The sequence below is a fragment of the Papio anubis genome, chromosome 9 (assembly GCF_008728515.1).
Source record: "Papio anubis isolate 15944 chromosome 9, Panubis1.0, whole genome shotgun sequence".
In the NCBI taxonomy this organism is placed as follows: Eukaryota; Metazoa; Chordata; class Mammalia; order Primates; family Cercopithecidae; genus Papio; species Papio anubis.
The window spans coordinates 103,503,557-103,525,465 of record NC_044984.1 but is presented as its reverse complement, the minus strand read 5'-3'; the positions used below and the strand labels follow the sequence as shown (position 1 = coordinate 103,525,465).

At 48.6% G+C, this 21,909-nt stretch overlaps 1 protein-coding gene across 3 annotated transcripts in view; it reads right to left on the bottom strand.

Moving 5' to 3' along the window:
• The window catches only part of ACACB (acetyl-CoA carboxylase beta), a 164,603-nt gene that overhangs the window by 28,482 nt on the left and 114,212 nt on the right, over positions 1-21,909 (bottom strand). For all 3 annotated transcript variants that reach the window (XM_021922881.2, XM_031650731.1, XM_021922882.2), the window contains 13 exons: positions 19,118-19,231; positions 18,827-18,940; positions 17,814-17,903; positions 16,037-16,155; positions 10,712-10,849; positions 9,746-9,845; positions 9,548-9,655; positions 8,227-8,283; positions 7,945-7,986; positions 5,885-6,100; positions 3,396-3,551; positions 2,117-2,320; positions 808-963 (listed from right to left, as the gene is read on the bottom strand). In XM_021922881.2, coding sequence (XP_021778573.2) covers positions 808-963; positions 2,117-2,320; positions 3,396-3,551; positions 5,885-6,100; positions 7,945-7,986; positions 8,227-8,283; positions 9,548-9,655; positions 9,746-9,845; positions 10,712-10,849; positions 16,037-16,155; positions 17,814-17,903; positions 18,827-18,940; positions 19,118-19,231 — 1,614 coding nt within the window. The remainder of the gene's footprint in view (positions 1-807; positions 964-2,116; positions 2,321-3,395; positions 3,552-5,884; positions 6,101-7,944; positions 7,987-8,226; positions 8,284-9,547; positions 9,656-9,745; positions 9,846-10,711; positions 10,850-16,036; positions 16,156-17,813; positions 17,904-18,826; positions 18,941-19,117; positions 19,232-21,909) is intronic.

Genomic DNA, 21,909 nt, shown 5'->3' with positions numbered 1-21,909 from the left:
TTTCTGAAGTTTCTATATCCTATTACTCTTACCATTGGGATAAATTAGTCTTATTTGAAGAAAAATACTATGAAGTAGTTCCCAATACATTAATTTCTTTTTCTTCAGTGAAGACCTTGTTCTTTTTTTTTTGAAGATGGAGTTTCACTTGGTCACCCAGGCTGAAGTGCAGTGGTGCCATCACGGCCGACTGCAGCCTCGACCTCCCAGACTCAGGTGATCCTTCCTGCCTCAGCCTTCAGGTAGCTGGGACTACAGGCATGTGCCACCATGCCCGGCTAATTTTTGTATATTTTGTAGAGATGGGGTTCTTCAACTTCTGGGCTCAAGCAATCCTCCCTCCTTGGCCTCCTAAAGTGCATGAGCCTCCGCACCTGGCAAAACCTTGTTCCTTAGACTAGGTTTTTTTTTTTTTTTTTTCTTTGAGACAGAGTCTCGCTCTGTCACCCAGGCTAGAGTGCAGTGGTGCGATCTCGGCTCACTGCAAGCTCCGCCTCCTGGGTTCACACCATTCTCCTGCCTCAGCTTCCAGAGCAGCTGGGACTACAGGCGCCCGCCACCACGCACGGCTAATTTTTCTTTTTTTTTTAGTAGAGACGAGGTTTCACCATGTTAGCCAGGATGGTCCTGATCTCCTGACCTCGTAATCCTCCCGCCTTGGCCTCCCAAAGTACTGAGATTACAGGCGTGAGCCACCGCACCCAGCCTAGACTAGGTCTTTAGAAGGAGAATTAAGGATGGGCTTTGGTTCTGGTGGAATCTGCTGGGAGGACCTGGGTGGTACTGCGTCTGAGCTGCTGGACTTGCCTGTCTGAATATTTCTGGGAAGTCATAGATGTAGGTAGTTCCCAGGGACTGGGCCTGGAATCGCTTGGCCTGGAGCAGATCCTTGGTGACGTAGGGAGTATTGATCAGCATCCCGTGCTGGGGCCCTTGCTTGTTGCCAAAGGAGTGAAACATGATCTGGATCAGAAAGGAAGGAAAACAGAGAGTGAGAGAAAATCACACTACTCTCCCAATTTATTTCTGCCCAGTCCTCAATGAAAATGCAGATGGGGGAAGCAAAGCAGGTCGCATGGCATAACAAAGTGAGTGCCTGCGCTAGGTAAAACTCTCTTCTTCACCACTGTGGAGAACCAGAACAAGAAGGGACAATAGGGGCTGCGGATACACAGTTCCAAAAATACAGCGATCAGGGCATCACACACTCCCAACAAACAGGCGTTCATGGAAACACTGGTGATATCCGAATGTGGTCCATGTTGGTGTGAACAGTCCTGTGCCAGTGTCAATTTCCTGTTTTGATCACGTACAATGGTGAAGTTCAACATTAACATTGGGGGAAACTGGGTGAAAATCCTCTGCACTATTTTTTTTCCCTCTGTACTAATTTTGCAACTGCTTGCGAGTCTTCAGTCTTCAATTATTCCAAAATAAAAAGTGCATAGCCAGGCACAGTGGCATGTGCCTATAGTCCCAGCTACTTGGGAGGCTGAGGCCAGAAGATTGCTTGAACTCAGGAGTTCAAGCCCAGTCTTGGCAATATCTCTTTAAAAAATGGCATGTATATATACATATATATTTATGTACACACATATGAATTTAACTGGCAGTCAAAAGAATATTTAATTCACTTTACAAAAGTCCGAGAACATGGTTGGGAAAAGTATTTCCCTAAGTGAACCAATCTAAGGACTGCATTATAGTCAACTATAGCAGTGTACAACTTATCCCAAATATGGCCACATGGCCAGGCGCGGTGACTCATGCCTATAATCCCAGCACTTTGGGAGGTCAAGGTGGGCAGATCACTTGAAGTCAGGAGTTAGAGACCAGCGTGGCCAATATGGTGACACCTCACCTCTATCAAAAATCCAAATATGGCCACAGAATGGATTAAACTTGGAGATTCACTCTCCTTCTTAGGTGAATGAAAAACCAAGATTCAAAGGCTAACATATTTAACATAACACTCAGAGGGGGGCTACCCCAACCCAGAATGACAAGGCAGAGAAAGGCAAGACCGCCTCCAAACGCCTTCTTAATCTACAAATGGATGGCCCAAGCAGCCTGCTTCTGCTTTGACTTAGACCCCCATGGCACGAGCCAGCCTTACATTTCCGGATCTGGAGTCAGTCACTTCTTTGTAGAGGCTGATGTCCAGGTAGTAGCCCGACTCATTGGTGATGAACAGGCGGATGGGAACAGCGCTGCCGGTGGTGGTCTGGCGTATGTTGATCTTGACTTCAGCCTGCAGCACGCGGAGTTTCCACAACCGGCTGCCGTAGCGCATAACCATGGAGCGCACGGACTCCTCGATCTGCCCGAAAACACAGCAATTCCAGTTTCAGGGCCCAGACATCCCAAGGACATTTGCAATAGCACTGATACTAATAAGAGGATGAGATATACTGACTGCAAAAACGCCTGGGGCATAGTATGTATCCAACAAAAAGTTTAATAACAAGCAACGGCTCTTGCTGAGCGTTTAAAACTCTTTACCTCACTGCGCCCTTGTAAGTACTCGAGAGAGGCGAGCTTTTTTATCCCTAATTGACAGATAAGGAAACTGAGGCTGATAAGTGACTAAGCTAGTACTGCTACGTTATATTATCTTTACATGTCTTTGACTCAAGCCATTGAACTGCTTCCTTCTGGAACTACGTGAACTAGTGAGGCCAGAGCAGCCGCATGGGTTCCCTGAATCCCCCAGACACCAAACGGATGTATCAGAACTTCTCTTTTTAATAATATTATTGTATTAATTATTTTAATAATATTAAATAATAAAATAAAATATATCATGTAATTTATATATGTTGATATTTTATTATCAATATTAATTTTATTAATAATTTATTTTATTTTTTAATTTTTAAAATTTTTAGTAGAGATGGGGTCTCTCTATGTAGCCCAGGCTTCTCTTAAATTCCTGGGCTCAAGCAATCTACCCACCTCAGCCTCCCAAAGTACTGGGATTACAGGCGGGACTTGTTTCATTCCAGAATCACCACCACAAAAGTCTGTCTGCTCGTGAAGAGCCACCTGACAGGGAACACTCAGCCACAGACCTCACGGTCTCACGCCTCTCCCCACCCACATGCAGTCCCCAGTGCAGCCTGGAACTAGGGAAAAGACAAACGTTTGTTTTGCAAGACATTTTGAGCATCCTTGTCATCCTTAAAGTAAAGCACTCACGTGCAGGGCATGGCTAAAACATAGCTCTAGAATTGAATGGCAGAAGGTTTGTTCTCCTCCTGCAGCAACCGAAGCTCAAAAAAGCATGGATTCATCCTGGAATCCAGGTCTCGAGTGGCAGGACACAATACCCTGAATCAACATGGCTCAGAGGGTAAACCCAGAGCCCGGTGAGAGCCCCCCCGCAAAGGCGAGACCTTCAAGGGGTCCATGATGACAGTGGGCACGAAGTTGAGGAAGATGTGGTTGCAGTCGGTGCGCACGCTGGTGTTGTTGAACGCCACCTCCAGCTCGTCCATGGCCTCCAGGAGCAGCCGCTCACCCTCGTTCTGCAGGTACTCGAAGGAGGCTTCCTGCCAAAGGGCGGGAGGGGCAGCAGCTCAGGCCAGGGGTGCAGGTCCACTCCCAACTGGCAGGAAACTCAGCCCCAAAGAGGCAGAGGCAGGAGGAAAACATTCCCCTCCTCCAAAAAGTGTGCCAGGCAAGAACAGCAGAGCCCTGCCTCTTAGAGGCGAAGGGACTGCAAAGCTGTTGAGTGTATTGACATGTGTCCTATTTTTTGCATTCTGACACTTTGACACCTAGGGCCTTGCTGACCCTGGATCACCACCTGCCCTAATTACCCAGGGCCAGATGCCTGAGAACTAGAGACAGCTTCTACACCCCAGGGTCTGCTGAGATGATTCACAGCCAGTCCTAAACCTGTTTACTCAGCCTCACCCTTTTCTTCTCCAGGAAACCACGATCAAGGCTCTCACCCACGTCTTCCGTGTCTTCCCTTCCATCCCTCTGCTGCCTGACCAACCCCAGAGCCTCCCCATGTGGCCTCGTGGCAGGGACAGCCCCTTCTTCTTGGGAACTGTGAGTAAGAAACTGTCTTTTTGATGGCAGTTTTCTCCTGAGCTGTTGGCCTCACCATACCTCAACAATAATAAAACCTATCAAAACAGCTTGACCAGGTGCAATGGCTCACACCTATAATCCCAGCACTTTGGGAGGCCGAGACGGGTGGATCAGTTGAGGTCAGGAGCTCAAGCCAGCCTGGTCAACATGGTGAAACCCCGTCTCTACTAAAAATACAAAAATTAGCTGGGCATGGTGGTAGGCACCTGTAAACCCAGCTACTCGGGAGGCTGACACAGGAGAATCGCTTGAACCTGGGAGGCAGAGGTTGTAATGAGCTGAGATCGCACCACTGCATCCAGCCTGGGTGACAAGAGCAAAACTCTGTCTCAAAAAAATAAATAAATAAATAAATAAATAAAACATCTAGTTGACTGAGGTAGCAAAAAACTGCAGGTAGCTTAATATCCATCAACAGGGCTGGGCGCAGTGGCTCACGGCTGTAATCCCAGCACTTTGGGAGGCTGAGGTGGGCGGATCACCTGAGGTCAGGAGTTTCAGACCAGCCTGACCAACATGGAGAAACCCTGTCTCTTCTAAAAATACAAAATTAGCTGGGCACTGTGGCACGCACCTGTAGTCCCAGCTACTTGGAAGGCTGAGGCAGGAGAATTGCTTAAACCTGGGGGCGCGGAGGTTGCAGTGAGCCGAGATCGCGCCATTGCACTCCAGCCTGGGCAACGAGAGCAAAACTCCGTCTCAAAATATATATATATGTGTGTGTGTGTGTGTGTGTGTGTGTGTGTGTGTGTGTGTCCATCAACAGGGGATTAGTAAAAGAAAAACAAAAACAAAAAACAACAATTACACACGGTACATTCGTGCAAGGAAATAACATGGGGTGGACCATTCTTTATTAACAAGAAAGAGGTCCACAAGTAACTGACCAATTAAAGAATAACATATTCAAATGATCTGTCCACTCTGAGCTCTGATCTGCAACTTATGCCTACAACTCTAGGTTTTAGGGATGGGATTATGTCTAGAAACAGTCAACAATTGAGCTGGCCCCTCAGTGACAGGATTTTGGGTCCATGCACTAGAGGTTCTTAAAAACAGTTTTCAGTCTTATTTAAAATTTTCACAATATAATCATGGATTACTTTTCTTTCTTTCTTTCTTTCTTTCTTTCTTTTTTTTTTTTTTTTTTTTTGTGAGAGGATCTCGCTGTATCCCCCAGGCTGAAGTACAGTGGCTCCATCTCAGCTCACTGCCACCTCTACCTCCCGGGTTCAAGCAATTCTCATGCCTCAGCCTCCCGAGTAGCTGGAATTACAGGTGTATGCCACCATGCCCAGGTAATTTTTGTATTTTTAGTAGACACGAGGTTTCACCATGTTGGCCAGGCTGGTTTTGAACTCCTGACCTCAGGTGATCCACCCACCTCAGCCTCCCAAAGTACTGGGATTACAGGCATGGGCCACTGTGCCCAGCCATAAATTAGTTTTCTAAATGCAAGAAACAATGGAAAATGATCACTCAGTTGGCAAATATAAGAAATTCCCTGCACAAACCAGTGTTTTTCTATCCTGAAATTTTCTTCTCATGCACAGAGATCCACATAATACAAGAAACAGATCCAAGTGCCACCAGCCTGGACGTGATCACAGGCCACTTTGCTGTCCGCCTCCTGCCCTGGACTGGAACATCACAAGGGCAGGACCCTGGGTGTCTGGTGTACTCGGCATCCCCAGTGTGCAGCCCAGGCCCCAGCACAGAGCAGGAGTATAAGGAAGGGAGGGCCAGGTTCTGAGAGAGGAAGAAATGGTCTGCGACGTCTTACCTTTGTAATCAGGTCTGAGTGCCTGATGATGGCGCGGATGAAGAACCTATGGTCCGTCACTTCCGCCCCTTCCTTCACCTTGGCAGCACCCAGGTAAAGGTGCATCTTGTGGTTGGCACAGGGCACGGCGGTCAGATCGAAGTTACGCATCCGGCTGAGCTCCAGTTGGAAGGCCAGGGCAGGCTCCAAGTGACGGTAAATGCGATCTTCTGCAAACTGTAGGCGGACCAGAGAGAGAAGACAGACACACATACACAGTTTGACATTGGAGCTGCGTGCCTGCTTGGTCCACGCCCTACTCTGCAGACCCCTGGTGTCCATGGGTTTGGCACTCAGGAATGCAGCATTCATGATGTCCCTTAATTGTAAGCTGCGCCCAGGGCTCCAGATATTTGGGGTTTTGCTAAGATCTGAGGAGAGCTACAGGCACTGCAAGCCTGGTGTGCTGGGTGCAGCGCTGGCTCCTGGGGGAGCCTAGCTAGTCCATATCACCTGCCAGCGTGACCAGGCTGTTCTCCATCTGTCACAGCCTGTGGCAATTCTTGTGAAGCCACTAACCCCTGGTTTCTTGGTGGAAATTGGTTTCCAAAAAGAAAACAACTGACAGTACTGGAAACTAAACTGAAAAAAAAAAAATGAAGACTTTAAGAAAAGGATGGGTCTTAGCTAGAAAAATAAAGCTTTGGATAAATTAAAATGCAAAATGCTGAATTTGGTGGGGTCTTGAATCAGTGCTGGGAATAAACCTACCTGTTCTGCAACAGGGATTGGTGAATATTTTCTTAAATGGCCAGAGAGTAAATGTTTTAAGCTGATGGATCATACGGGCTCTGTCACAACTACTCAATTCTGCTACTGTTAGAGTGAAAGCCAGAGCAGACAATGTGGAATCAAATGGGTGTGGCCATGTTCCAATAAAACTTTGTTTGTAAAAACAGGCAGCTGGTCTGCAAGAGAGTTTGCCAGCCACTGTTCCAGAAGAGCATAAGAAAAAGAGTTTGGAAAAAAATGTCTTACTGAGTCCATCAGCAAGTACTGAAATTATTCAAGCAAGACAGAAACCTGTAGTGAGGCTAAAAGGGCAAGATTCTCAGGTCTGAGGGCCATGCAGGGAACAGAGGGCTCTCAGTGGAAATACAATCCCAGAGGAAGACTGCAGTCTACACAAAAGTTGCTACATTCTTGAATATGGGGATGCCTGAAGGACTGCAGACTTTATTCTTCATGAATATCAAAGATGCCAGGGAGCTGGGAGGCACAGTGGCATGTGCCTATAGTCCCAGCTACTTGGGAGGCTGAAGCAAGAGGATCACTTGAGCCTATAAGTTTGAGTCCAGCCTGGGCAACATAGTGAGACCCTATCTCTTTTTTTTTCTTTTCTTTTTTTTTTGAGACAGAGTCTCACTCTGTCACCCAGGCTGGAGTGCAATGGCATCATCTTGGCTCACTGAAACCTCTACTTCTCAGGTTCAAGCAATCCTCCCACCTCAGCCTCCCAAGTAGCTGGGACCACAGGCTTGCACCACAATGCCAGGCTGTTTTTTTTTTTTTTTTTTTTTTTTTTTGAGAGGGAGTCTCGCTCTGTCGCCCAGACTGGAGTGCAGTGGCCGGATCTCAGCTCACTGCAAGCTCCGCCTCCCGGGTTTACGCCATTCTCCTGCCTCAGCCTCCCGAGTAGCTGGGACTACAGGCGCCCGCCACTTCGCCCGGCTAGGTTTTTTTTTTTTGTATTTTTTAGTAGAGACGGGGTTTCACTGTGTTAGCCAGGATGGTCTCGATCTCCTGACCTCGTGATCCGCCCGTCTCGGCCTCCCAAAGTGCTGGGATTACAGGCTTGAGCCACCGCGCCCGGCCTGATTTTTTAATGTTTTTGTAGAGACAGGGTCTCACTATGTAACCCAGGCTGGTCTAGAACTCCTGAGCTCAAGCAAACCTCCTGCCTCAGCCTCCCAAAGTGCTAGGATTATGGGCATAAGCCACCACGCCCGGGCCCCATCCCATCGCTTAAAAAATTAAAAAAGATGCCAGAGAAGAGAAAACATCATTACTTTTGGCCATACCTCATCTCTTGCTCTGAATGTGAAAAACTTGGGAAATTCTTTCTGCAAAAAGAAATCCACACACAAGACAATTAAATCAAGCAAGATGCATTGAAATATTTACATACTTATTTAGTGATTGTAAATGATTACATTCACTTCTAGAATGAATCATTTGGAAATCCTTCTGTTTTCTAATGATTGATCTCTTTTACCCAAATCTACAAAATAAATATCAAATAAATGACACACACCAAGGCTTGGAGAATGGAAAAGACTCACAGGGATGAACTGTGAACTAACCTCTTGGGCAATCAGGAATGTGATTCGTCGGAGTCCGTAATCCACAAGGATATTTTTCTGCATTAAAAACCAAAGACACAATGGAATATTATTTGGCCATAAAAAGAACTGAAGTATTGCTGCATGTTACCACACAGATGAACTGGTAAACATTATGCTAAGTGGAAGATGTCAATCATAAGAGACCTCCTGTGGTCTGATTCCATTTATATGAAACGTCCAGAAGAGGCAAATCTACAGAGACAGAAAGTAGATGAGTGGTTGCCTGGGGCTGTGGTGGGGAGAGGGTTTTGGGTCGGGGACAGAGGGGAGTGACTGCTAACAGGTACAGGGTTTTTCTATGGAGTGATAAGAATGTCTTAAAATTGATTCTGGTGATGGTTGTGCAACCTGGTGAATATACTAAAAATATACTAAATTGTACACTTTTTTTCTTATTTCTTCTTAAAAAAAAAAACAAAAACGGGACACATGTGCAGAACGTGCAGGCTTGTTACACAGGTATCTATGTGCCATGGTGGTTTGCCGCACCTACTGACCTGTCCTCTGAGTTCCCTCCCCTCGCCCCCCACCCCCTGACAGGCTCCGGTGTGTGATGTTCCCCTCCCTGTGCCCATGTGTTCTCAGTGTTCAGCTCCCACTTATAGGTGAGAACATTTAGTATTTGGTTTTCTGTTCCTGTGCTAGTTTGCTGAGGATGATGGCTTCCAGCTTCATCCATGTCCCTGCAAAGGACATGATCTCATTCCTTTTTATGGCTGAACATTGCACACTTTAAATGGGTGAATTGTGTAGTATGTCAATGATGTCTCAATAAAGCTGTTATTTAAAAGATAATTTAAAAATATCACATTGTATATTGTAAATATATATAATTTTTTTTGAGACAGGGTCTTGCTCTGTCCCCCAGGCTGGAATACCACAGGCTTACAGAGCAACCTGCTGTTATTGGCACACTTGGTCATCGATCTAAGTAGCCATTTTAAAACTGCCATTTTCTGGATTATTCCAACAAAAACATTCCCAGAAAATCTCCCAACTATTTATTGGGTGTGCCCTCTGTACCTGGGACTGGCTAAGTCGTGAATATACCTTGTCATCGAATCACTGCAACACCATGAGTGAGAGAAATGCTCCCCCCACGTTCAGCCACATCTGCCCAAGGTTGCCAGCTACGAGGCGAGCAGAGCTAGAGTAGGAAGCCAGGTCTGTGGCTCTGAAGTGCTCAGCAGGTCTGCCTCCCCAGGGGCCGCTTCAACGAGCCTAGCCCCTCCTCCTTCTCCAAGAACCCCCACCAAAACCAGAGCCTTGCCCAGAGTACCTTGGACTGTACGAACGTCCGTAAAATCGGCACCAGTGCCTCATCCTCCAGGTGGTCTGCACACTGGATGGACACATTCAGAATGTGGATGGGGTCTTCTCTGAGGCTCTGAGAGGGAGAAGCAAGGGGTAGGGCTGGAAAGCCTGGGGGCCACGGCCCACCCGCTCCCTAGGTTGCTCCCCAGGCTTAGACGCTTACCTTGCAGTCATCCTCGGAATACAGGGAGGTGCGGGCCTCGCTGAAGAGGGGGGTGTCTTTGGGCACGTTGGCGAAGCAAGAGATGACTTCATCAAAATTTCTGGGGGTGCGGGTAGAGAGGGAGGGCTGAGGGGCTGCTGACCCATGGGGAAGAGGTCAAGCTTCCAAGCCAGGCAGCAGGGAGCGCCAGCCCCTCCCAGTTTCCCAGCCAACACCCTTTGATCTTATCCAACTCTCCAGAGCTCAGGAGGTTCCCGTCTACTTTGTCCAAAGCACCCGTGAGAGCGTCCTTCCCAAAACGGAAGAATGAACCTAAGTGATCTGTGATCAGGAATACAGGGAAGGATTCCAATGCTTTCGGGCATCAGCTGGGCTTGGATTAACTCTTGGCTCCCATTTTTACTGGCTTGGAGATCCTAGAAACCTCACCTCACCCCTGAGTCAAAGAAAGGTAATAAGAGTAATCCCTATGACTCATGAGGCTGTTGTGAAAATTCCACAAGATACTCCAAGCACAAAGCAAAACACATGGTGAAGGGCTGAAAACAGACCAGTACAGTAACTATCGAGAGCTAACATTTAGTCACTATTCTATCTGCATACCAATTATACTTTAAATATGTTATTTCACACATACTCTCTCATTTAATCCTCATGGCGTCCCTGTGAAGTGGGTCCTTTATCGTTTCCATTTTACAGACGAGAAAGTGAAGGTATGGAGAGGTTAAGTATTTTGCTCAGTCTCTCAGTTAGAAAGCACAGAGCCAGAATTCAAACCAGCAAGCTGACATGCAGGCTCACACTCTTGGCTACGATGCTATTATTATTCTGTTGTTATTGACGCGCTGTGCCATGTGTCTGGGTCTCTCCCACCCCATCTGTCCAGTGAATGGCTGGGGGGATTCAAGGGAAGCCTGCCCAGCCCCCACGCTCAGGGTGTTTGGGAGACCGGGCCACGCTGGGTACCTGGTGAAGTCCTCGAATCTCCTGAAGGCTACCATGGCCCCCATGCGCTGGCACAGTGGGGAGAAGCCGCTGTCCATGAAGAGCTCTGTGCTGTGCCTCAGCAGGTCAGGGTTGGTGATGCTGATGGGCACGGTCATCCTGTAGGGTGATGGCAAGTGGGGGATGAGGCAGCTGCTTGCAGACCCAACGCTACGAGCTGTTCCTGCTCCTGAAGCTTCAGTGAGCTGGACCAGATTTAGAGCTCTTCCAAAGCGGGGCTTAAAATGGGTAGGGGATAAGACAATGGCTGGGGCCGGGGCCTGAGGAGGGTCTCATCTGATCCCTCAGGACCTAGTGAAGAGTAAGAGCTCAACAAATGTAGGAATCAATGATTCATGCATGAGAGTCCAGTCCCAACACAGTCCCAAGGGGAGCCCGAAGTGCTGAACTTGACCACAGAGAAGAAATACTCCCAGCATCGATTTCTCCTGGAGAAATCCACCAGCCCCAGGCGGCTAGCCGGTGAGGGAGTCAGGTTGTTCCTGACAGACACTCCAGTCCTCTGCTCCCTCTAATCCCTCCCCCTCCATCAAACTTGTCCTTGAGACAAAGTCAGCAGCCTTCTGGAGTTTAGACGATGATGCTCCCAGAACTGGCTGCTCACCAGCAGCAAATCTCAATGGGCCACCTGAGGTTGTCAGAATTGGGCCTTGGAATCAGCTACCGGAGAGGTAATCATATGGTGTGCAGGAAGTCAACACAGCAGGCCCCACACTGCTCTTCTGAGAAAGGAGACCTGCTTGCCCTTGGCTGGCATCTGGGAACTTGGAGTTGGGGAAGGTTCCTATCATTCCCTGAAGGTGACAAGGGTGGCTCACTGCGTCACCCGTTTGCACAAACAGTGTGGTTTATGCTGAACACCTGCTTTCTTCTGCAAGCCTGAGATTTTGATGCAGGACAGAGGGTGGTGTGACCAGCCACCAATCCCTGGTGCAGAGCTGGAAGACAACCCTTCACTTGTGTTGTCACAACTCCTTGCTGGGGGAATGAAGTGCGCCCTGCATGAGTCCACTGGGAGAGGACCCTGGCAGCGCACTTGCTTTCCTCTGGACTTCACCCTGATGCCTTCTGCCTTGGCTAACCACTTGGTATCCTTGCCCCCTAATGAGTCAGAGCTATGAGCATGACCACGTCCTAAGACCTGTGAGTTCTTCCAGGCAATGATCGAACCTGGGGGTGCTTTTGGGGATCCTGACACAGGTGTGTGCCTTCCTGTTGGGTGCTCTGAAATCATGATCATGGCCCCTCTGCTCCCCGACAGCTCAATCCAGGGGTCACAAACTTGCAGTGGCAGTGTGGCTGAATGCCGCTCACAGAATGACTTTGGGCCATGCAGCATTTTAATAACATACATGAATTAACATGCATTCATGTATTCATTTAACATGAACCACCTGTCCCCATTGAAAAATGGAAGGACTTCAGGTCAAAAAAAAAAAAAATAGATTTCCTGCTTCTGCTGGAAAAAAACAATGAGAAGTCTGGTTATGATGGGTCAGTTTCCTGCAGGGCAACAGTGGGGAGAGCTAGGACAGCAGCCCCATAGCAGGGGGATGTAGCCAGTTCCCACCCAGCGCAGAGGTCCAGGCTGCAGCTGGCACAAAGCCCTGCCAACCTCTCACCTGACCTTCCCTTGGGTCTTGGTGACCTAAAGCACCACGTGCCTGGCCCTACACACACAGGTGTTGAGGGCCAAGCTGGGCCGTCTTGCGGGTAGACTTTATTCCCCATGGCTCTTTACGGAGGCATCAAAGGGCTGGGTGGTGGGGGCACCCACAGGCCAGGTCTCTTCACAGGCCCAAAATACATTTCTGGCACTGACAGCAATTGTGACAATCTTAGATGGCGAGGAATCCCCAGGGTCCTCAATGTCTCTCTGGGTCAAAAAAGGACCCTGTGCCCATACTGAAAATCACAACCAATAACCTGGGTATACATGTAGATCACAAGGCATGAGCCACAGCCCTCAGAAGAGCCGCCCTTCCCTTCCTAACAGGGCTGAATTGCTGAGACAATAAGATCAAAAGAGAAGGCCAGGCACAGGGACTCGCGCCTATAATCCCAGCACTTTGGGAGGCTGAGGCAGGAGGATCACTTGAATCCAGGAGTTCAAGACCAACCCGGGCCACATAGTGAGACCCCCATCTATGCAAAAAAAATATTTTTAAAGAATTAGCCAGGTGGGGTGGCGCAAGCCTGTAGTCCCAGCTACACAGGGAGCTGAGGTGGGAGGATCACTTGAGCCCAGGAGTTCAAGGCTGCAGTGAGCTATGATCATGCCACTGCTCTCCAGCCTGTTTAGACTCTATCTCTAAACAACCAAACAAAAAAATCAAAAGAGAAAAGAATTCCTTCTCAGGAGTAGACAGCTACAAAATATCTTATACCACCACTGCTCCCCAAATCCCCAGAATGACCCCAGGCTGCAAGCAGTCAGTCCCCTTTCTCTCAATGGGGTAAAATGTCACAATCCTATTTTTGGAAATAAGAAGGGTAAAAACAAATAACTAGGAAAGGCAGTGCTTCCTGGGGAAGCCCCCTTGTCTTCATCCAAAACATGGCAGCATCTTTCTTCTTAAAACCAACAGGAAAAGAAAGTTAGTTTAAAAATCCCAAGAGGCCAGAAAAATTCCTGCTTCACCAAAGCATGAACCCTATTGCCTGTACAGATCTGATCAACCGAACTCCCAAATCACAGTGACATCACTGCAGCCATAGGCAAGGCCTTAGGCACCCCCATAAGAACCAAAACCAGAGGGGCGAGGGAGCGTGAGAGAGAACGCTTTGAATCCCAGGGAGACATAATTACTTTAAGAGAAGGTATCGCACTCTACCTGACCTAAATGGTATTAATACTTTGGGTCCTGAAACAAGATGGATTGAAAAAAAGACTGTGAGTGAGGAACTCAGACACATCTGCTATTCTTAGGTGAGCCAGGCATGGTGGCGCCTGTAATCCCATCACTTTGGGAGGCCGAGGTGCACAGATCATTTGAGGTCAGGAGTTCCAGACCAACCTGGTCAACACGGTGAAACCCCATCTCTACTAAAAATACAAAAAAAACTATTGGGGCTTGGTGGTGCATGTCTGTGGTCCCAGCTACTTGGGAGGCTGAGACAGGAGAATTGCTTGAACCCAGCAGGCGGAGGCTGCAGTGAGCTGAGATCGCGCTATTGCACTCCAGCCTGGGTGACAGAGTGAGACTCCATCTCAAAAAAATTAAAAAAAAGATATTCTCAGGTGAGAACACTGAGGGGATCTACTGAACTACAGCTCTTGGACAGCAGACTACAGTGGGCACAGACAGGACAGTGTGGGTGCCTCCGCACCTGGCTCAGAGGGCTGCTGAAGGCTGTGGAAAGGAATTGGAGGTGAGAGTGTGGCCTGGGCTCAAATTCCCACTCCACATGTACGAGCAGCTCAGCCTAGGTCAGGTGACGGCCCTGGGCCCCCATCTGTAAAACGAGGATGAGAACACATTTTTGGCCGACAGAGGATAAGAACTGAATAAAATAAGAGTGTGGACTAGGCACCATGGCTCACGCCTATAATCCTAGCATTTTGGGAGGCAGAGGCAGATGGATCACCTGAGGTCAGGCGTTCAAGACCAGCCTGGCTAACATGATGAAACCCCATCCCTACTAAAAATATAAAAATTAGCCAAGCATGGTGGTGCATGCCTGTAGTCCCAGCTACTCGGGAGGCTGAGGCAGGAGAATCGCTTGAATCAGGGAGCTGAGATTGTGCCACTGCACTCCAGCTTGGGCAACGGTGCGAGAGTCCATCTCAAAAAAAAAAAAAAAGAAAAAAAAGAGTGTGGGAGCGCTGAGCAGAGCGCCCAGGCCAATGGCATGCCACTAGATGGCAATAACAGAGTTAGTCATGGTCATCCCCGGGATCACTCACAGTCAACAACTTGCTTTGTGCCAGGCACTGTCTAAAATGCTACCTGTGCCTATCTCATGACTCTTCCCAATGGCTTGGGTGGCACTGTCCACTAGAACTTTCTTCTATGACAGAATGTTCTAGAACTCCACTATCACATAATATGGCAGTCATGAGCCACAGGGTATGATGAGAAGCTGAATTCTTTTTTTTTTTTTTTTTTTTTTTGAGATAGAGTCTTGCTCTGTCACCCAGGCTGCAGTGCAGTGGCACAATCTCGGCTCACTGCAACCTCTGCTTCCCAGGTTTAAGCGATTCTCGTCCCTCAGCCTCCTGAGTAACCTGGGATTACAGGGGTGTGCCACCACGCCTGGCTAATTTTTATATTTTTAGTAGAAATGGGGTTTCACCAAGGTGGCCAGGCCGGTGTCGAACTCCTGGTCTCAAGTTCCTGATCTGCCCCCTTCAGCCCTCCGAAGTGCTAGGATTACAGGTGTGGGCTACTATGGCTGGCTCATTTGCATTCTTTGTTTTTTCTCTTTTTTTTTTTTGAGATGGACTCTTGTTCTGTCACCCAGGCTGGAGTGCAGTGGCACAATCTCAGCTCACTGCAACCTCCGCCTCCCGGGTTCAAGCAGTTCTCCCTCAGCCTCCCGAGTAGCTGGGATTACGGGTGCATGTCACCATACCAGGCTAATTTTTGTATTTTCTTTTCAGCACAGATGGGGTTTCACCATGTTGGCCAGGCTGGTCTCGAACTACTGACCTTGTGATCCACCCATCTCGGCCTCCCAAAGTGCTGGGATTACAGGTGTGAGTCACTGCGCCTGGCTTCTTTTTTTTTTTTTTTTTTTTTTTTTGAGACAGAGTCTCGCTTCTTCACCCGGGCTGGAGTGCAGTGGGGAAATGTCGGCTCACTTACTCCACCTCCCGGTTCAAGTGATCCTCCTGCCTCAGCCTCCCCAGTAGCTGGGATTACAGGCATGTGCCACCACACCCGGCTAATTTTTGTATTTTTAGTAGAGACGGGGTTTCACTATGTTGGCCAGGTTGGTCTGGAACTCCTGACCTCAAGTGATCTGCCCGCCTCAGCCTCCCAAAGTGCTGGGATGACAGGCGTGAGCCACCGTGCCCAGCGCATGTGCATTCATGTTAATGTAAATAGGCACACATGGCTACTGTACTGAACAGTGCAGGTGTAGGAGGTGGGCTCTGCATTATCACCATGTTGGAGGGGAGAAAAATGGCGCTGCAGGGAGCTCCCAGAGGGGAAGCGCTTATCGCTGATGTCTCCCCAGCAGCGTGCCCAAACACACTTGCCAGGTCGTTCCAGAGACAGGACGACAGAGGTCAGGGAGAACAGGAACACAGGCCATCCCTGGGTGTGTCTCATTCCATACCGGTTTGGGTGGGAGGAGGGCAGCATGAACTGGAATTCTACCACGCAGGTGCCGTCCGGGAGCTGCCGGTGCTGCAGGCTGTTTAACTCATAGGCGATGTAGCCCCTCCGCACGTAAACCTGACAAGGCAGAAGCACACGGATGTTCTCTTAGGGGGCACTGCAGAGTGTCCTCAAAAGCTGAGGGCACTTACAGGGAAGGGGTACCAGAAATGACCTCTAAAAGGTCTATCTCTAACAGGCCGGGTACAGTGGCTCACGCCTGCAAAAATTAGCTGGGCGTGTTGGAAAAACAAAACAAATCAACAAAAAACCCCAAAAGCATCCTAGAAAAATCTCTAATTGACACAAATAGTATTTAGCACTTTAAAAAGTCACTATAAGCCAAGCATGGTGGCATGCACCCGTAGTCCCAGCTACTGGGGAGGCTGAGGCAGGAGGATTGCTTGAGCCTAGAAGTTCAACTCCAGCCTGGGCAACATGGCAAGACCTGTCTCTAACAAAACAAAAACTGTTTTTAAAGTAACTACAGAAGAGGTGTATTAGGTCTCACTGTTAGAAACAAAGAGCGAGGCCTGAGAAAGATTCTTCCAGAGGTGAAACCCATAGAAGGATAAAAGCTGCAGGCCCAGGAGACCCTGTGGCTGTAACACGCTAACAAGCCCAAGATGGTCTCCATGAAGACCCAGTAAACCTTCTCACTGTGTGACTCACAGGCTCCCAAGGATGCAGAAGAGAAAGTGGGGGCAACAGAGGACTGAGACTGAGCTCAGAAGGTAAAGAATATTGGAAAAACTACTGCCAGCAAAGCAGTCCCAGGTAAGAGGCCCATGTTTAAAACACAAGATATCATCTCATGTTTTCTTAAAAGGATTCTAAAAGGGCAGATTTACTGGGAGGCTGAGGCAGGCAGATCACTTGAGGTCAGGAGTTCCAGACCTGCCTGGCCAACATGGTAAAACCCTGTCTGTACTAACAATACAAAAATTAGCCAGGTGCGGTGGTGCACCCCTGTAGGCCCAGCTACTGGGGAGGCTGAGGAAGGAGAATCACTTGAAACCGGGAGGCAGAGGCTGCAGTGAGCTGAGAGAGTGCCACTGTACTCCACCCTAGGCACCAGAGGGAGTCTCAAAATAATAATCATAATAAAAGAGCTGATTTAAAACTCCGATTTCCTGGAACCAACACACCACCTCTTGGTTCCTGAATTCAAGAAGACCTGAATTGTTGCTCCCAGGAGTAAGACTGCCTGGATCACCTGGCTCTAATCTGGGTTTTGCTACCATCCACGCCCTTCTACCTCATCACTTGGGGGGCAGGGGGTTCACCTTAAGTTGTCACCTGGGTTCCTCTAGCTCTGGCGGTTCCAAGCAGAAAAGTCTTTCAAAGGTATTTAATGCACGTGAGTCAGAAAGTTTAGATGAGGTGCCTCAGACTTGGCTCTCAGGGATTAGTATTTAATGTGCCCTGCCTGGAAGAGGCTGGAATGACACATGAGACAGCAGTGGTGACTAGCATGGAATCTGGAATGAGACAGACCCAATAATGCAAAACCTGGTTCTGCCACTTTCTAGCTGTGTGACGTTGCGTAAGTCGCTTCACCTCTCTGAGCCTCAGTTCCTTCCTCTGTAGGATGGGACTATTAACATACCTACCTTGTATAGAAAAGGATAGGATCACATTCACAAGGCATGTGGCCTAGGGTCAGGTGCATGGTGGCGGAAGTGAACAGCAGAACTGGCACGGTCAGTGCTGTTCTCTGGGCCTCTCCTACTTACCTCCAAGGACGCCATGCACACGACTTTGTTAGCGTGATAGAAGAAAGCAGGCAGGACGTCGAAGATGGTTGTTTCTGAAATTATTAACTTCTATGGGAAATGAAAAGGGGAAACAAGGAAAAGTAAATGTAAACAAGTTTCAGGTTTTTCTTTGTTTTTGTTTATTTGAGATAAGCTGGAGTGCAGTGGTGTGATCATAGCTCACTGCAGCCTCAAACTCCCAGCCTGAAGCGATCCTCCCACCTCAGCCTCTTGAGTAGATGGGACTACAGCGTGCGCCAACATGCCTGGCTCTTTTTTTGTTTGTTTGTTTGTTTGTATGTTTTGTAGAGACAGGGTCTCACTATGTTGCCCAGGCTGGCCTCAAATTCCTGGGCTCAAGTGATCCTCCAGTCTTGGCCTCCCGAGTGCTGGGATTACAGGCATGAGCCATCCGCGCCCAGTCAGTGAGTAAGTTTTTTAGTCACCAGTCTGATGAGTCGGGGCGGTAGAAACAGGGAGAAGTCATGCTTCGACCACTAAAAGCAATCAGTGCCCTGCAGTGCACTGGGTTCCTCCCCTGTTTAATCACGGGAGAGCTGATAGCGAAGAACTCTGGGATGATGGCACCTGGGACAGGTCTCCCAACAGGCACTGAGGGGGTACCTGAGAGCATGTAAATGAGCCAGAGTCCAGAAACAGGGAAGATGAGGCCATCACTCAGCCATGGGAGGGCTCACAGCTTCCAGATATGCTCCATTACAGCTAAGGTTTGTAAACTGCACCAGGTGAGCCCCCGCTGCTGTCACACTGTCCTTCCTGCAGGACTGGGCTCCATGCCCACCTCTCCTAGAGTCTCCCCAGGTGCCCCCTTGGGCAGCCCTGGCCACATTGGGCTAAACTGCCTGCATCTGTGACTGTGCCCTGCACCCCACTGAGCACCTGGAGGGGCAAGAGGAGCCGCTTCCCCAGAGGCCCCCACCTGGGCCACAGTGTGTGCTCTGCAGAAGGTGAAAGGAAGGAGACGGGCTCACCTTGAGGTTCTCGGGGCAGAACTGATGGCCGTACATGTCGATGGCAGACAGGAAAATGGACTCCACCTGGTTGTGCCGCAGCTCATAGGAGGGGAGGTGGGAGGCAATCAGGATCTGCAGGGGGAGGGACGGGGGGCTGGTGTGAGCCAACCTCCCAGGGGAGAAGGCAGAGGCTCGGACACGGGCCGGCAGCATGGTGGGACCCTGCATGGTGAGGGCTGAGCACAGTAGGGGCCACACAGGAGGGTGGGGGGAAGCGCACATCATGGGGACCGCACCCCGAAACCCTACCTGCCGGGCTCTGAGGGCCACTTTGCAGTGCTCGCTTTTGCTCAGCTGAGTGAGCTCATTAAGGATGGAGGTCAGCTCGTCCGATAGGGAAGGGTCTGGGCCACACAGCTCATCCTTAAGGGACAAAAAAAAGAAGCCAAATGGCTTTTCTCCAGCCCAGGGAAACATGCAGCACTCATCTCGGCTGGGGGAGCGCCCGCCCCAAAAGCCAGACAGCTGCTCCGCTCTCCAAACAGGCCCGGCACAGCCTGATATGCAAATCCTCACCACTTTCTCCTGTCATTCATTCATTCATTCATTCACTCACTCACTCACTTGGCCACCCATTCATCCACCCCAAAACATGCCCTAAATGCCTGGTAAGAATAAACAAATACAACTAAACCCCTGCCTACATTACTATTAATAGCCAGTGATAAGGCCAGGTGTGATGACTCACACCTGTAATCCCAGCACTTTAGGTGGCTGAGGCAGGAGGATCACTTGAGCTCAGGAGTTTGAGACCAGCCTGGGCAACAGGGCAAAACCTCATCTCTATATAAAAAAAATATATAAAAATTAGCCAGGCATGGTGGCACGTGCCTGTAGTCCCAGCTACTCGGGATTCCTTGAGAGGTGGAGGTTGCAGTGAGCTGAGATTGCACCACTGCACTTCAGCTAGACTCTGTCTCCAAAAAAAAAAAAAAAAAAGTCAGTGATTATCAGGTGCATACTGTGTGCCAGGTGGCTAGTAAACAGCTAGACCCTTTATATAAAACTCCCCAAATTCTCCCACCCCCATGAGGAGTTACTTATTTTGATTCCCATTTTACAGATAAGAACACTGAGGCTCAAAGAGGCAATATGCCTCACCCCAAAGCCACCAAACGTGTGCAAGACAGAGCGAGATTCTAACACAGGACTGTTCTGCCCCCAAAGCCTCCCGCTCTTTCCCCTACACATTGCTGCCTGACTTAATGGGTTCACAGTTTCAGAGGAGAGGGACGTGGGGTTGAATCTTACAGGAGGGAGGAACAGTGTGTCTGTGTTGCATCCCTCCGCTCTGCTTCTGAAAGAAGAGCCTTTCTGCTGGAGACCAGGGCTGGGTGCAGCCGGTGTTCGCATCTCCTCTTGTGCCCTAAATGCATGCGGGGCCTGGGAACGGCTCAGCGCAGGTGCTCCCTAACCACCCACTGAAGACAGAGCAATGAATGCTAAATATCAGAGCTCCTGAGCAATATGCCCCCATTCCCTACCCCAGGCATCCACTAAGCCTGGTCTTCCAGAGGTCACCAGATGGTACAGCTATGGGGCATTTTTTTCTACATGTGTTTCTGCATTTTCCTATTCTAATGAACCGATACTGATTTTATCATCAGAAACAATTTTAACATATTGATATTTCATACACAAACACACAGGAATGTCAATGCTGAAGAAATGTGGTAGGAAAGTATTCTAAATCTCTCCCTTCTCTGATTTACTTTCCATTACCAAACGGTGGTGGCATAACTCTCCACCAATCCCCTAGGCTTGTGGCTCCCAGGGCAGGACAGCACAGGTGCTGGCCAGCAGCTAGACTGGTGGTTTTCTAAGAGGTGAAAAACTCAAGAGTTGTTTGTGTGAACATTTTTTAAATTCCCACATACACATCTAAGCGTGAACGTTAAAAAATCTGACCATTGCCTTCTACATACTACTACTACTAATAATAATAATAACAAAAGTATTTTTCTAGGCAGGGCACGGTGGCTCATACCTATAATCCCTGCACTTTAGGAGGCCAAGGCAGGCAAATCACCTAAGGCCAGGAGTTCAAGACCAGCCTGATCAAAATGGCGAAACCCTGTTTCCTACTAATACTACAAAAAAATTAGTCAGGTGTGGTGGTGCATGCCTGTAGTCCCAGCTACTCCGGAGGCTGTGGCAGGAGAATCACTTGAACCCAGGAAGCAGAGGTTGCAGTGAGCCGAGATTGTGCCACTGCACTCCAACCTGGGTGACAGAGCAAGACTCCATCTCGAAAAAAAATAAACAAAACAAAAAACAAAGAAAAAACATTTTTCTTTCTTGTTAACTTAGCGAAGCAGTCTCATCTTGTAAATTTTAGTCCACAGAATCATGTTTTGTTGCTTTGTGTCACTAACGAAGTCCCATGACCAGTGAATTGGTGTCAGAAACTAGGTCCCCTTAAAAGCCTCAAAAAAATTCATTTCAAAGTAACCATTCAATTCGCAAGTCTTTGTTCAAAACCTCTCAGGTACCAAATGCCATCAGGAGCAGAGAACTCACTATTTTCTAACAAATGGGACCAAGAAAGTCAGAAGAATAATGAATCTCACATTTATCTCCAGACTGTAATTGGTTCAACATTTGTAGCCTCTATCATCAAGGAGGTCCAGGCAAATGTCCCAATTCCCAAGAGCTGGGGGCTGCTCCACCCATCTTGCCTTGGCTGTCCTCTGGTGTACGTGACCTTTCAGGACTTCATGCCCAGAAGAGAATCAATATGGGCACAGAGGAACGACCAGCATAATAACCCACAGACCCAAGCCCCAGCCTTTGAATGACAAGCTGGCTGTAATAGATTACAGGCATATTGTGCTTGACAAACACTCGAACTCCAGGAAACTCCATCCAAACAATGTATTTTGAAAAGCATTATATTATTTTAGCAATAGAACTCCCCACAAAGAGTGGATATCTCCTTGGGTGTAAGTTCCCAGTCCTGGCTGCACATTGCAATCACTTGGGGAGTCCTCCCTCCCAATCAATTTTTACAAACTTCAAAACTACAGAAGAATTGAAGATGA